The sequence below is a fragment of the Gopherus evgoodei genome, chromosome 4 (assembly GCF_007399415.2).
Source record: "Gopherus evgoodei ecotype Sinaloan lineage chromosome 4, rGopEvg1_v1.p, whole genome shotgun sequence".
Taxonomy (NCBI): domain Eukaryota; kingdom Metazoa; phylum Chordata; order Testudines; family Testudinidae; genus Gopherus; species Gopherus evgoodei.
In genome coordinates this window covers 44,590,279-44,602,408 of record NC_044325.1, presented here as the reverse complement: position 1 = coordinate 44,602,408, position 12,130 = coordinate 44,590,279, and the positions used below count along the sequence as shown (strand labels likewise).

Here is a 12,130-nt window from a genome sequence, read left to right as displayed (position 1 = left end):
AAAAACCTAAGGATTTAGCATAAAAGAAATGTAGTTTGTCTTGTTTTTCCAGTGTAACATGAAGAGGATGAAATAGAATCAGATATGCTTGCTCCCAAACATACTTCCACAGGACTGCTTTGAGAAGCCACTTTCCCTGTCACATTAATACTCTAAAGCAAAATCACTCGTCTCTAGCATTATTGAGGAGGATTTTGTATTTCTGAACTCCCCTCCATCCCTCCCTTCTCGCCCCCCCCCCCGTGCCATTTGCCCTTCTAGGCTGTGCCCCTGCCAGTGCCTTAATACATTTTAGAAGGAAAACAAATGAGGAGGGATGTGGAGAGAAGCCTTTGAAAGGAGAAAAGTGGAAATCTCCAGGAACTGAGGCAGGCACAGAGTTCAGACAGGAGTGTCTGGAGGTTGGTAGCTGTATGATGATCATGGCTGAATGTTTTCTCCACAGAGAGAGATCTTTGGCAGTTTGAGCCTCCCAGATCAGTGCCCTACTAATGCCAGCTGTACAGTAGCACAGTCTCAATCCTGGTCTCCAGGTTCCTGGTGCTTCTATTGCCAGTGATCAGTCTGGTTGTCCAAAGCTCATAGGTGCATAGATTATAAGGTCAGAAGGGAACATTAGATCTTCTAGCCTGACTTCCTGTATAACACAGGCCCAGCTCCCCTTGTATAAAGTCCAGTAACTTGTTGGACACTTCCTTATTGCCCCCTGTACCACAACATCTGTCCTCTCCCTCAAGCATCCCAAGGAAGATGTGTGCAATGATGATTCCAAACTGGGAAGCTACTGTATGTCAGCAGCAACACTGCATAAAGTGACAGTTTCACTGGATTCCAGCCTGCCCTGGGCCTATCAGACGAAGCTGGAGTCACACCATGGTGAGCATCCTGGGAAAACAAATGCCACAACCTGGTTAGAGGGGTACAGACCTGTGCTGTTCTCTGAGACTGTCATGGCTCAAGAACCTGAGTGGCCACTCCATCTCCTATCCAGCCCTTTGGCTAGCTGATAATCACTTCACAGCTTGGAAGGCTGAGGAAAAAACAAAACCATTTGCTCTTGTTCTCCACAAATATGTTTCTCTGTAAAGCTACTACTTGGCTTTTTAGTGTCAGGAGGCCACTGGGACCTTTCTATAACCTGGGGTTAGAAGGCCCCTTTATTATTGTGACTTTTCACAGCAGCTAGCCTGTGTGGTGCCACCATCGTAGATTCACCATGATTCTCAGGGAGATGGACTCTTGTGCTGTTCTTCCTTAGCTTCTTCTCTCAGATTTCCAGAGCCACACCCCAGCAGTCATGGTAGCTACCTGATTCTCTCTAGCCCTCTGCTTTCATCCTCCTCACTGGCGACACGCTTGGTTCCTGATCAGCCATCAGATTGACAGCAGGTCAGGTATGATCCTGGGGAATGCATCCCAGTCAAATGGAGTGGCCAGGGGTCCAGAGAGCTATTCTTTGCCCTCCCTGCTTGCTACACAGACATTCTCACCTTCCAAGAGGCTTTGAGCTCGTTTGTGTGTTCCGTAGAAGCTGTCTCTGCTCCTTGTTCTTTGTGGGGGGTTTTTAAGCCTGTTGCTTTCCACTTTTTTTTTCTTCTTCTCCATTTTTTCCATTTAGAGGGGGAAAAAATATTTATCGGATTGAGATGCGCTAATTAAAGCCATTTTCTGGTATTTGGTTAATGGAGTGTTTGATGTCTCTCTGACAAGACCATGAAATGCACGGAGTGTCCACAGGGACAGAATTTGCTGAACACAGCGCTTTGTAAATGAGGGGACACAGTGTCGCAGCAGCTCATGAATATGAAACGCCCATGATGCTACCTCAGTGGACTTGGGAACACAGATGAATCCTGTCATGTGCTAAATGAGACCAATTTCTTTCACTTAACTTCATCTTCAATCAGACCTTCTTCCATTTGCCTGTTTAAAATTCCCCAAACGTGATGCAGAAGGTAAAAGCATTCAGTAAAATAAAGTTTTGCAGCAGCAGAGAAATTTATAATGATCCCTGGTTTAAGTTGCATGCTCATAAAATGTAAAATTAAGTTAGTTTCTGTCATTCTTTAAGTGAGGAGCCTGTAATTCTGCTGCGCTGAGGATAAACCTGCCTTGAAGGGGTCAGTTTGCCCCCAAAGCTGCCACCCACTGGGTAGCCTGCACTGTAATCTCAGTAGCAGCAAAGGTGTGCAGGGCATTGTGTGGTCATTGAAGACACCTGCATCGCTGCTGTACGGAGCTTCCAATCTGAACTGGCCATTGAAAATGTCATGTGACTAGGGGGAGAAAATCCTCATTAAGCATGAATGACGAGATTTTTAGTGTGACTCTCAGCACTTGGAGCTGTGACTCCAGAGAGAATGGCTGTGCAGCTGTAGGGGGCCTAAATTAAAAGGGGAGGGTTAATGGGTGTAAAAGGTGGACTTTAACTGAATCAGTGTTGGCAGTGGACTGGCACCCAGGAGACAGGGCTTCCAATCCCAGCTCTGCCTGACCTGCTGTCTGCCCTTGGGCAAGCCACTTTTCTCTGAATTTGTGTTCCCCCCCATCCGCTTTGTCACGTCAATGTAGCCTGTAAACTCTTTGGGACAGGGACTGCTTCACTGCTGCTTGTACAGCACCTAGCACAGTGGGGCCTTGGTCTCATTTGGGGCCTCTAGGTGCTGCTGTAATCCAAATAACAAGCAGGTGTGACTTGCATGTGGAGGAGGGAGGTGCAGCAGGAAAAGCAACTGCCAAGAGTGCGGCGGCTTTAAGGTAAAGTGTGTTCTTACTCCTCCTAGCAGTTGCTTTTCCTGCTTCTACTTCTCCATCCAGCTCCTCTGCAGATCAGTTACCTGTGTAAGATGCAGAAAGGGAGATGGTCACAGGTACCCAGCCTGGACTACTGCCATCACTAGTGTCTCTTATTTGCTTATGTCTTAAAGAACACTCTCCTCTGCTAATCATTCAAGTACCCAGTCTGAGTAAGCATGTGTCCTTCTTCCCTTTCGACCTCCTGCCACTTCTTCCTTACACCAGCTTGCCTCACCATAACTTAGATGCGATGTTTTTTAGGGCATGGATTGTTTTTTATTCTTTGTATGGCCAGTGCCTAGCCCACTACAGCCCTGACCAGACAGGGGTCTTTGATGCTCTTGTCACAGAGGTAATAATATACTGTCTTAGCTATTAACAAGACCATAGGCACCAACTCCTGGAGCCAGTGAGTGCTCGCTCCCCCCTAGCCCCGCCCCCATTCCAACCCCTTCCCCAAAGTTCCTGCTCCTCCCCTCTCCCTCCCACAGCTTCTTATGCTGTGAAACAGCTGTTTTGCGGTGGCAAGTGCAGGGAGGAGAAGCAGGGACGCAGGAGGCAGAGGTGAGCTGGGGGGGTGGGGAGCTTGGCTGCCAGTGGGTGCTAAGCACCCACCAATTTTTCTCGGTGGGTGCTCCAGCCCCAGAGCACCCACAGAGTCAGCATCTATGAACAAGACTGCTACATTTGGTCTAGGAAATTATAACTTAGCTGTTAACTATCACTTGAGGCTTAGTGTCACAGGAGTTCAGGGTTTGATGAGCTTAGTTTGAATTGCCTCCAAGAGAGAGCTCCCAGCTCCTTGGGAAACTTAAAATCAGACTAGATGTAGGCGTGGAGAATAGACCATAGGAAACAGTTCTGTGTTGGCCAGCATGGGGCTCAGATATCTCTGCCTTGGTTGATTCCTGGGCTTAGGCTGACATGGTCTGAGGAAGAGGATGCCAAGGGAAAATGCTTTATGTTACTATTTGATCCCCTTTAACCAAACTGAGGTCTGAAGAGGAGTCCCATTTAGGTTTCCTTAAAGTCACTCTGGGAGTATGGGGAGCCTTGAGTTGTTTTCCCTGACTTACAGAAACCCATTTCTTCTGTGTTCTATCTGTAAAACATTACCTAATGTACCCCTCTTCCACCCCTCTTCCTCTGGCTTCAGTGATTTTACCAGGAGGAAAACTCAGTGTATTTTAAGTGGGGAGGAATGAGTGCTCCTTTAAGAGCTGGGTATACGCGGAACAGTCTTTCCATGGTATTACAAAACTGATACCAGAGGAACTCTGATGGAGGCTGTGGTTGAGGGTGGGACCTGCCTGTGTTACACTAAAGGAGCCCAGGGTCTAGTTGAGAAACCAAGTGCTAAGAGAAGAGAGGGAAGGGTGTGCTATAGGGGGGAGAGAAATCCCCTGCTGGAGCAATTCCATCTGGGCTATAACATGGCTAGTGTGGTCCCCACCCAGCTGTAAAGACTTGTCTGCAATATTTTATTGAAATTGGCAGATGTTAGAGATGATCAGGAAACTGCCCTTCCTTCTAAAACACAGCTATGCATTGTGAATCTGTTTGTTTCCAGATTGTCGTTCTGTCCTTTGTTCTCTGCTTCATTTTACAATGTGCAGAGCCTTCAGCAGCATCATTGCAATGATGGTGTTTGCGTGTTTGATAAGATGTTCCCAATTCCCATATGCACATACTGGAATGCAGTTCCCAGCTGCTCTTCAATGTATATAGACGTTTATGAAGCCATGTATGAGGCTCATATGCAAGGGCCCTGAATTCAGAGAGATTATAATGTGGACAGAAAATGTTACAGCAAGAATCCACGTGGAAAAATCAAAGTTAATTGATTTGGTGGAAAAGATCTGAAACATAGACATTCTATAGGAGGCAGGGCCCGGAGAATCAGGGATAGTTGAGAGTGACCAGGGTGATATGGGCAATACACTATCTGGGAGATTTGCAGCTGCTGAAGTAAGGCCAATGCAGTTTCTGGCTGTGTGCGCATGAGTACTGCATTGTAGGACAGAGAGGACATAGTCCTGCAAAGATTTACTTACGTGTTTAACTTAACATGTGAGTAGTTTCATTGAAGTCAATGTGAATGCTTAAAGTTAGCATGTGTTTGCACCCCGTGGCTGTGCTGTGATTGCTACTAGAATATTGCAATAACTTCTCAGCAGAGCGTTACCAGAAAGATACTGCAAAAAACAGTAGTGAGATCTTGGAAGAGCAACAAAAATGATCAGGAGGGTGGATGGCTTGAGAAAAAAGATGCTTGGCTAACTGATGGCAAAGGAAACACTGTGATGGTTTACAAACGTGCAAAGAGTGTGAACAGAAAGAAGGGAGAAGAATTATTTAGAGTGGCACAAGAGGGATGGGACAGGAGAGGAAGAAATTACAAGTAGTGTGTTACAAGCAACACAGAGTCCTGTGGCACCTTAAAGATGAGCAGATGTACTGGAGCATAAGCTTCCATGGGTGAATACCCACTTCGTCAGAGGCAAATAGTGTGTTGAAATTTAAAAAAGAAATTTTATACTGAATAGCATTTAAATCTTCTTGCAAGTGAGATCTGTTAGCCTGGAAGCTGGGGATGCCCCATAGTATGGGACATTTCAAGGTAAACTGGACATGACCCTACATGGCATATAATAGGGAACAATCCTGCACTGGCCACTACAGGATGGGCTGGCGGGAAACTAATAGAGCTCTTCCATTTATATCTTCCAATTCTACTGTCTACGATTCTCTCAAACTACCTATGTGGTGTTGGAGCCTTGAATTCCTTGAGAGAGAGAGAGAGTTTCTACCTGGTAAATTCACTGGCTTTCCGGAGCCCATTTTTTGAGAATGCTGTGTGGCTGCAATGCTCGGTAAGGGCTCATTCCATGCCAGTTGCAGCCTGTGGGAGTCTTTCCATGGAATTCAATGGTAGCCAGATTTGGCCCTGTGTCAGCAAGTCCAGCAGCAGGATATCCTCTTTGTAAAACTCTTTAGGATCCTGCAGGGTGAAAGATCCATCACTGATCTGGGTCCCATCTGCAAGAAAAAGGGAGCAACAAAGCCCAAAGGAATCCAAGAGAGCGAGACCCAACAGGCGAATGAATCAAAATTAAATAATGAATGGGGAAGATAGGCTGTTGGTTAGCTGATATAGGGAAGGATCGTACAGGGGTTCAAACACCTTCAAATCCACTGGAGTCAAAGAGGAATGAGGACACTCAACTCCCTGCAGAACTGGATCTCTTCTGCACGGAGTGCTGCTCAGTAAAGGAGCATAGAAATGCTCCCTGTTTGTTTTACATTAATTTCTATTACCAGAGGAACATTTTTGTCATCGGTGTAATATCCAGTTCCAGTCTCTGCCTGTAGAGATGTGTGGATCTGTGCAAATGTCTCTAGCAAAGACTAGACTAACTTTCCAACATCTTTGAAAGCCTCTAGCTCCCATTAACCACTGAACTGCTGAGCAGCACTTCAGACAATCTGAGAAATTAGAGACCCGAAAGACCCCCCAGGGCCCCTCTAGTCTGGCCATCTCCTTGCTTCTGCCCATGCAGCAATGTTCCCTAATCCGTACAGTCACTCTTCAGGCCCTTGGCCAGTCCTGCTTTTAAATGACTCCAGCCATGGGAATCTCACACCTTCTGATGGGCAGTTAGAGGTGTCCCCTTAGTCCATTTTGCCTGTGAGTCAACAAAATGTGTTTTCTTTGCTCAGCTTCATCTCCTTACTTGTGAGATAATCCCCTCAAACGAGCCTACACAATCTCTCTCCTCTCTACTCTTTGCCCCTTATCCACAATGACTCTGCCCCCCCCAGCTATCACTGAGCTGAGCCCCACATATTCAGTTCTTATAATCTCTCCCTCTAAGTCAGTCACTCCGTCAGCTGAATCACTTCTGTTCTTTTGTCCCTTCATTGCACTTTGCCAGCAGCTGGGAGCCCCTGCTGGGAAGAATCAGTGCGATGGCAGCTTCCCCTGTGAGAGCAGTCAGGGCTCCGCAGTGAGCAGAACAGTGACAGGCCACTGACTCAGTGCTATGGAATCGCCAGCCCTTGCCTTCCTCTGTCTCAGGGATGGATCAGGCCAAGTTGCTGCAGTTTCCCTGCAAAGGTCCTTATGAAGTTTGCTGTAGCCTGAAAGCTGCTCCATAGGCACCTGTTTGTTGGGCAGTTGGGGAGCTGGATGGCACGGCTCTGCTGAGATCGTTCAGGCTGTCACTGCCTCTCGCCTTGGCCTGCCTCTCGCTACAGCCTCTATCCTGCTCAGCCTTTTCAGCGGGCAGCCAATTAGAGAGAAATCCCACTGTGTGGTTAGCTCCAAACAGCCACCTCGCTAAGGCCTGGGCTGACCCAGGCTGTGCTGCAGATGGGCCAGTGTTGCCTCCTCTGGCCAGGGACGGGGGGAAGGGGAGCTGGGGGAGCCTGTGGAGATGTGGAGTGGACATGAGGCAGGAGCAGTGCCATTTGGAGCTGTGGGAGGCTGCATAGCACTGACAGGAGGCAGGAGGAGGAAGCTGCTAAGGAAGGCCCTGTCTTGAGCCCCAAACTCTTCAGGTGGGGCTGTCTTTCCAACTCCTGAATATTTATCTCAGCCTAGGATGCAAACAGGGTAGAGCCAGAAACAGCCAACTGCTGAGTTCCAACAATATAATAGCAGTGCTACAGATGGAGTCAGGAGCAGCCTGAGTGCTCCAGCCCCTGGGATGCCTGCTTCATTCAGATGCCAACTGGGTGAAGAATCTCCAGAGAGCTGAGCCATGCAGCTCCTCTGCTGCCTAAGGAACAGGAGCCTCTGGAGAGCTTTCTGGCAAACCTTAGGCCTTTAAAAGGACACTACGCTAAAGCCTGGTCTATACTACTGCAGTAACTCGATCTAACTTACGCAACATCAGTTACGTGAATAATGTAACTGACGTTGATATAGTTAGATCCACATACCGCAGTGGCTACACTGTGCTTTGTCGACGGGAGACGCTCTCCTGTTGACTTTCCTTTTGCTTCTCGGGGATGTGGAGTACACTTCTCTCTCCCTCCTTCCTTTCTCCTCTCCCTTCCCTCCCAGCTGGAGTAGCTGTGACCCTAGTCCAGGCAGGGGCTGGAGACAGACCCATAGCCTAGGCCAGCTACAGCAGACTCACATTCAAAATCATAAATAGGTTCCAACCAGTGCCGGCTCTAGCTTTTTGCTGCCCCAAGCAAAAAAAAAAAAAAAATCCCCCCTCCCCTTTTTTTATTTTTAGCTTTTACATGTTTATACTTCCCAATGTTTAGTTTTGGACTGTTTAAAATTAAACAAAAATGAGAACAGAGAATTTTTAATTAGTGAAATAAAACAATTTCATATTAGTGTACTCATTTACTCACTGGGCTGGCCAAGGAGTGAGCTGGGCTGTGTCTGCCTGGGCAGAGTTGGGCTGCCCCTCCGCCAGAGCCTTGGCATAGGCAGGGGGTGGCTCTAGCTTTTTTGCCCCCCCCAAGCACAGCAGGCAGGCAGCCTTTGGCGACTTGCCTGCAGGAGGTCCCCGGTTTCACGGATTTGGTGGCATTCCTGCAGGAGGTCCGCCAGTCCCACGGCTTCAGTGCACCCACCTCCGAATTGCTGCCAAAACCGAGGGACCGGCAGACCTCCTGCAGGCAAGCTGCGGAAGGCTGCCTGACTGCTGCCCTTGCAGGGACTGGCAGGGCGCCCCCCTGCAGCTTGCTGCCCCAGGCACATGCTTGGAGCACTGCTGCTGGGCATAGGCAGGACGTCAGCACCAACCCCAGGGCTCATGTGGTCCATGTGGGTTGGATTAGGTCATGCTGCCAGTGGGCTAATCAGACTGGCTGTCGCTGCTGAGTAGCCAGAGGGGCCTGGAGCTGCGTGGGAGACACCAAACAGCTCTGCCTCCTGTCTCTCCTTCCCTGTGAAGCATGCTGGGGGCTTGGCGCTGCCCTCCGGAGCTGGGTGTCACAGCCCTGTGCCGGCAGGAGCAAGTAGCGGGCGTTGGAGGGAGCTGCCCGGTCCCTCCAGCCAGGGCGCAATAACCTCTGCTCCTCTGGTGCCAATCCCAGTCTGAAATGGCCGTAGCAGCCCTGCCTACGGTCCCACATCTTGCTATGCAGCGTGGGGAGGGGAGGAGGCTCTGAAAACAGGGCTGCGGCCCGGCTCCCATCTTGCCCTAGGGCCCCCAAAGCTGGAGGGGCAGTGGACCCCAGGGAGCCTCGCTTGGGGCAGCCTCAGCAACACCCCAGAGTCCCGGACTGTCACCCCGCAGCATGGCTGGGGATAGAGCCAACTGGGCGGGGGGCATCGCCAGTAGCTCTCACGCAGAGCGAGCTGGGGCGGCTGCGGGGTTCGGCTGCCGGGGCCCGGGGCAGAGCAGGTGGTGGCTGGTGATCGCAGGGCAGCATGTCCAGGCCTCCTGCTCCCCAGGACTCGCATGAGTTGGCCACGGGTTCAGCCTGCGCAGTGGCATGAGTTCGGCTCAGCCTGGGCTGCCGGTCCCCTCCTCTGGCAGGAGGCAGCACAGGGGGGAGGCAGAGGAGGAGGCAGAGGCAGGGACAAGCCGAGAAGGAGCCCACAGCCGGCACTGGAGGAGTGGCCCTCCCGGCCGCCATTTTCCGCCACCACCCTCTGCGCTCCGCAACTGGAGCAGGGCTGCGCTACTAGCTCCTGCCTGAGGGGGCCTGGCTGCTCCCATGGGAGCATGGCAGGGACACACTCCCCACTGAGCCAGCTCCCCCTGCCCTGCCCTGCCGCACAGCCCTAGCAGCACCCAGTTAGAGAACAAAGGGCGGTCAGGATCCAGTCCAGGACACTGCCTAAGGTCGGAGCTGGGGCCCCAGCATTATGCCGCACCTGGTAATTTGTTGCCCCAAGCACCTGCTTATTTTGCTGGTGCCTAGAGCCGCCCCTGGTTCCAACTCAGTGTGTTTGCCAAGTCATCTTCTCTCCTTTTCTGGCCCTCCCCCATTTCACCCCCAGCAGTGTAGTCTAGGTGTGGTCAGTACTGGAGCACTTCAGTGAGGTTCAGACTTGTCTGGATTGTGGGCTCCTCAGAGCAGGAAGGGTCTGATACAGGGCTAAACCTACTGACAGCCCATAACTCACTACTGTTGGCTAGGCATCTGACAACTCTGCTATGCTTTGCTTTCTGTTCAAATTATTTTGGGCTGAGTTAATCTCTCTACTTGATTAGGGGGTGCATCTCGTTGCTGGACCTGCAGCAGGATGCACCATAGTCACTGGCATCCTGGGCTACAACCAAACAAAACTTTGTCCACCTGTGGCTTCACTGTCATGTCCTTGCCGTTGCTGGGCAGGAGAGCCCCTCCTGATGAAATAGAGAGACTGCATCCACCATGCTGACCATCCTCCTTTGCAAATGGGAGATGGGATCTGGGGAGAGAGGGTACTGAAAATACTCAAGAGAAAGACAGAAAAACCCAGGGAAGAGCCTGAAAGTGGGTTCAGATGAAGTTAATTGCTTCTGAGAGAGAAGGGGACAAATGCCTGAAAAGTCAAGCTCCAGGGATGAGAATGAGATTTGCTGCTGCAGCGTGAGACACATCCAGAGAATTGTGCCCTTTGGGAGGGGGAATCCACTGTGAAACTTCTTTATTTTTGGCATTTGGGGCTTCATTAAACATTTTCCCCCTTAATTTAAATGACAGTTTTCTGAGGGAAATCTGATATTTTTCATCTCAATAAAATGTGAACCTGAGTTGAATAAATAGTGATTCTTGCCCTGCTTATGGGATGATAGCAAGCATGCAGCAGCTCCGTGTTTGAGGCTTGCAGCAGCCAACCAGGATTCAAACCTCAAAAGGTTCAAGGTTATTCCAAATGGAGAATCCATGATTGTTGAGCAAGTCCTAATGCAGCACAAATTTGTTTCCCTCTTTGGATTTATTTTGCCTCCAGGTTTCAAAGTTTTATTGGCTTGTTTTATTATTAAACTATACACTTTTTTAATCATTGCAAATAACCTGCCCTTGTTTTCCTGTCATGAGGGCTGTGAATGCATTCACACCCCGTGTAGCATGGGAGGATGGGACTTCTGACTTCTCTCTCTCCCAAGTGAGAGGAAAGCTCAGTATTCCATCATCTTCATGCTGCTTCTGCCTCTTCCTGTTACAGATATTCCAGTGATCCCGGACTTGGAGGAAGTACAGGAAGAAGATCTCGCCATGCAAGTGGCAGCTCCACCCAGGTAACAGCACAGCCACATGATCACAAGCCTAGAGTCACTGCCCACTGCTGCGGATCAGCGGTGAGAAATGGCTGCTGAAATTAAATCCTGCATTACCTTGTGTTCTGCAGAGATCAGTGGTTGTCCCATTCAGTAAGATTTGATGCCATGCATTATGATAGTGAGTCTCCAGGATAGTAAGGTTCCATTGTGTTGTTTCCAAATACAAAGAGAAAATAATTACAGCATATTCTATACACATACAAAAAGAACATGATTGAGCTTGCAAAGTGAAACCTTCAAAAATTAGGAAATGCCCAATTTAAGGTTGCCTGTGCAACATTAACACTGCCTTTTTGTGCATATGTATTATTGCACACTGTTTACTTATGTGATCATAAATTGTTTCCCTCTAGATGATGTCTGCCTCATTCAAGTGTCTAGTTAATTTGTATAGTGCAAATCCTATTGGTTAAAAGTGCTAGTCAAACTACTTCTGGATATATCTCAAAGGTGACTAGCAAAGGGAAAAATAAAATGAAAAAAATGGTTAATCTTAGAAATATCAGGGAAGGGCAAGTCTGCTCTTTCCTGTTTTGTTGGAGTGATTTCTTGGATCATATGGATTGGGAGCTTTTGTGGCCCTTAATTGTAGAGAAAGGGTGCCTGAATCCTGAACAAAGATGTCTTTTCTCCCAAATGTTTATTGGGCATTGAGATTAAATAGCTGTTATCAAAAACAAATTAAAAACACTTTTAACAGTGTGACTAAAAATCACTTTGTTTCTCAATCAGATTTTACTTCATTGTTTTCTATCATGTTATGATCTTATCAGTTCTCTGAACATCCATGGAGTCTTTGGATATGTTACTAGCTTTCTCCCATAACTATGACTTTAAAGCAGCCATGAAAACTCAGAGATCCCAGTATGCTGGAAGCTGCATGGTAGGACTGGTTAGGAGCCAGGAGGTGGAACAATCAGACCGCTTTTCTCCAATTTTTGCTGTTAGGCTTCCTACAAATACAGCATCTACTGCTCACAGGATGGCAGGTTCTGGGGCTTCCCTCACATTCATGGTACATTAAATAATATTCCATGTCTAAATCATTGTTCTATCTGGTATGGAAACAGCACTCAAGAGGCTTGTGCCCA

At 48.6% G+C, this 12,130-nt stretch overlaps 1 protein-coding gene across 3 annotated transcripts in view; it reads left to right on the top strand.

Annotated features, from left to right (window-relative positions):
* The window catches only part of IFT43 (intraflagellar transport 43), a 94,447-nt gene that overhangs the window by 36,758 nt on the left and 45,559 nt on the right, over window positions 1-12,130 (top strand). For all 3 annotated transcript variants that reach the window (XM_030559097.1, XM_030559095.1, XM_030559096.1), the window contains one exon: window positions 10,925-10,997. In XM_030559097.1, coding sequence (XP_030414957.1) covers window positions 10,925-10,997 — 73 coding nt within the window. The remainder of the gene's footprint in view (window positions 1-10,924; window positions 10,998-12,130) is intronic.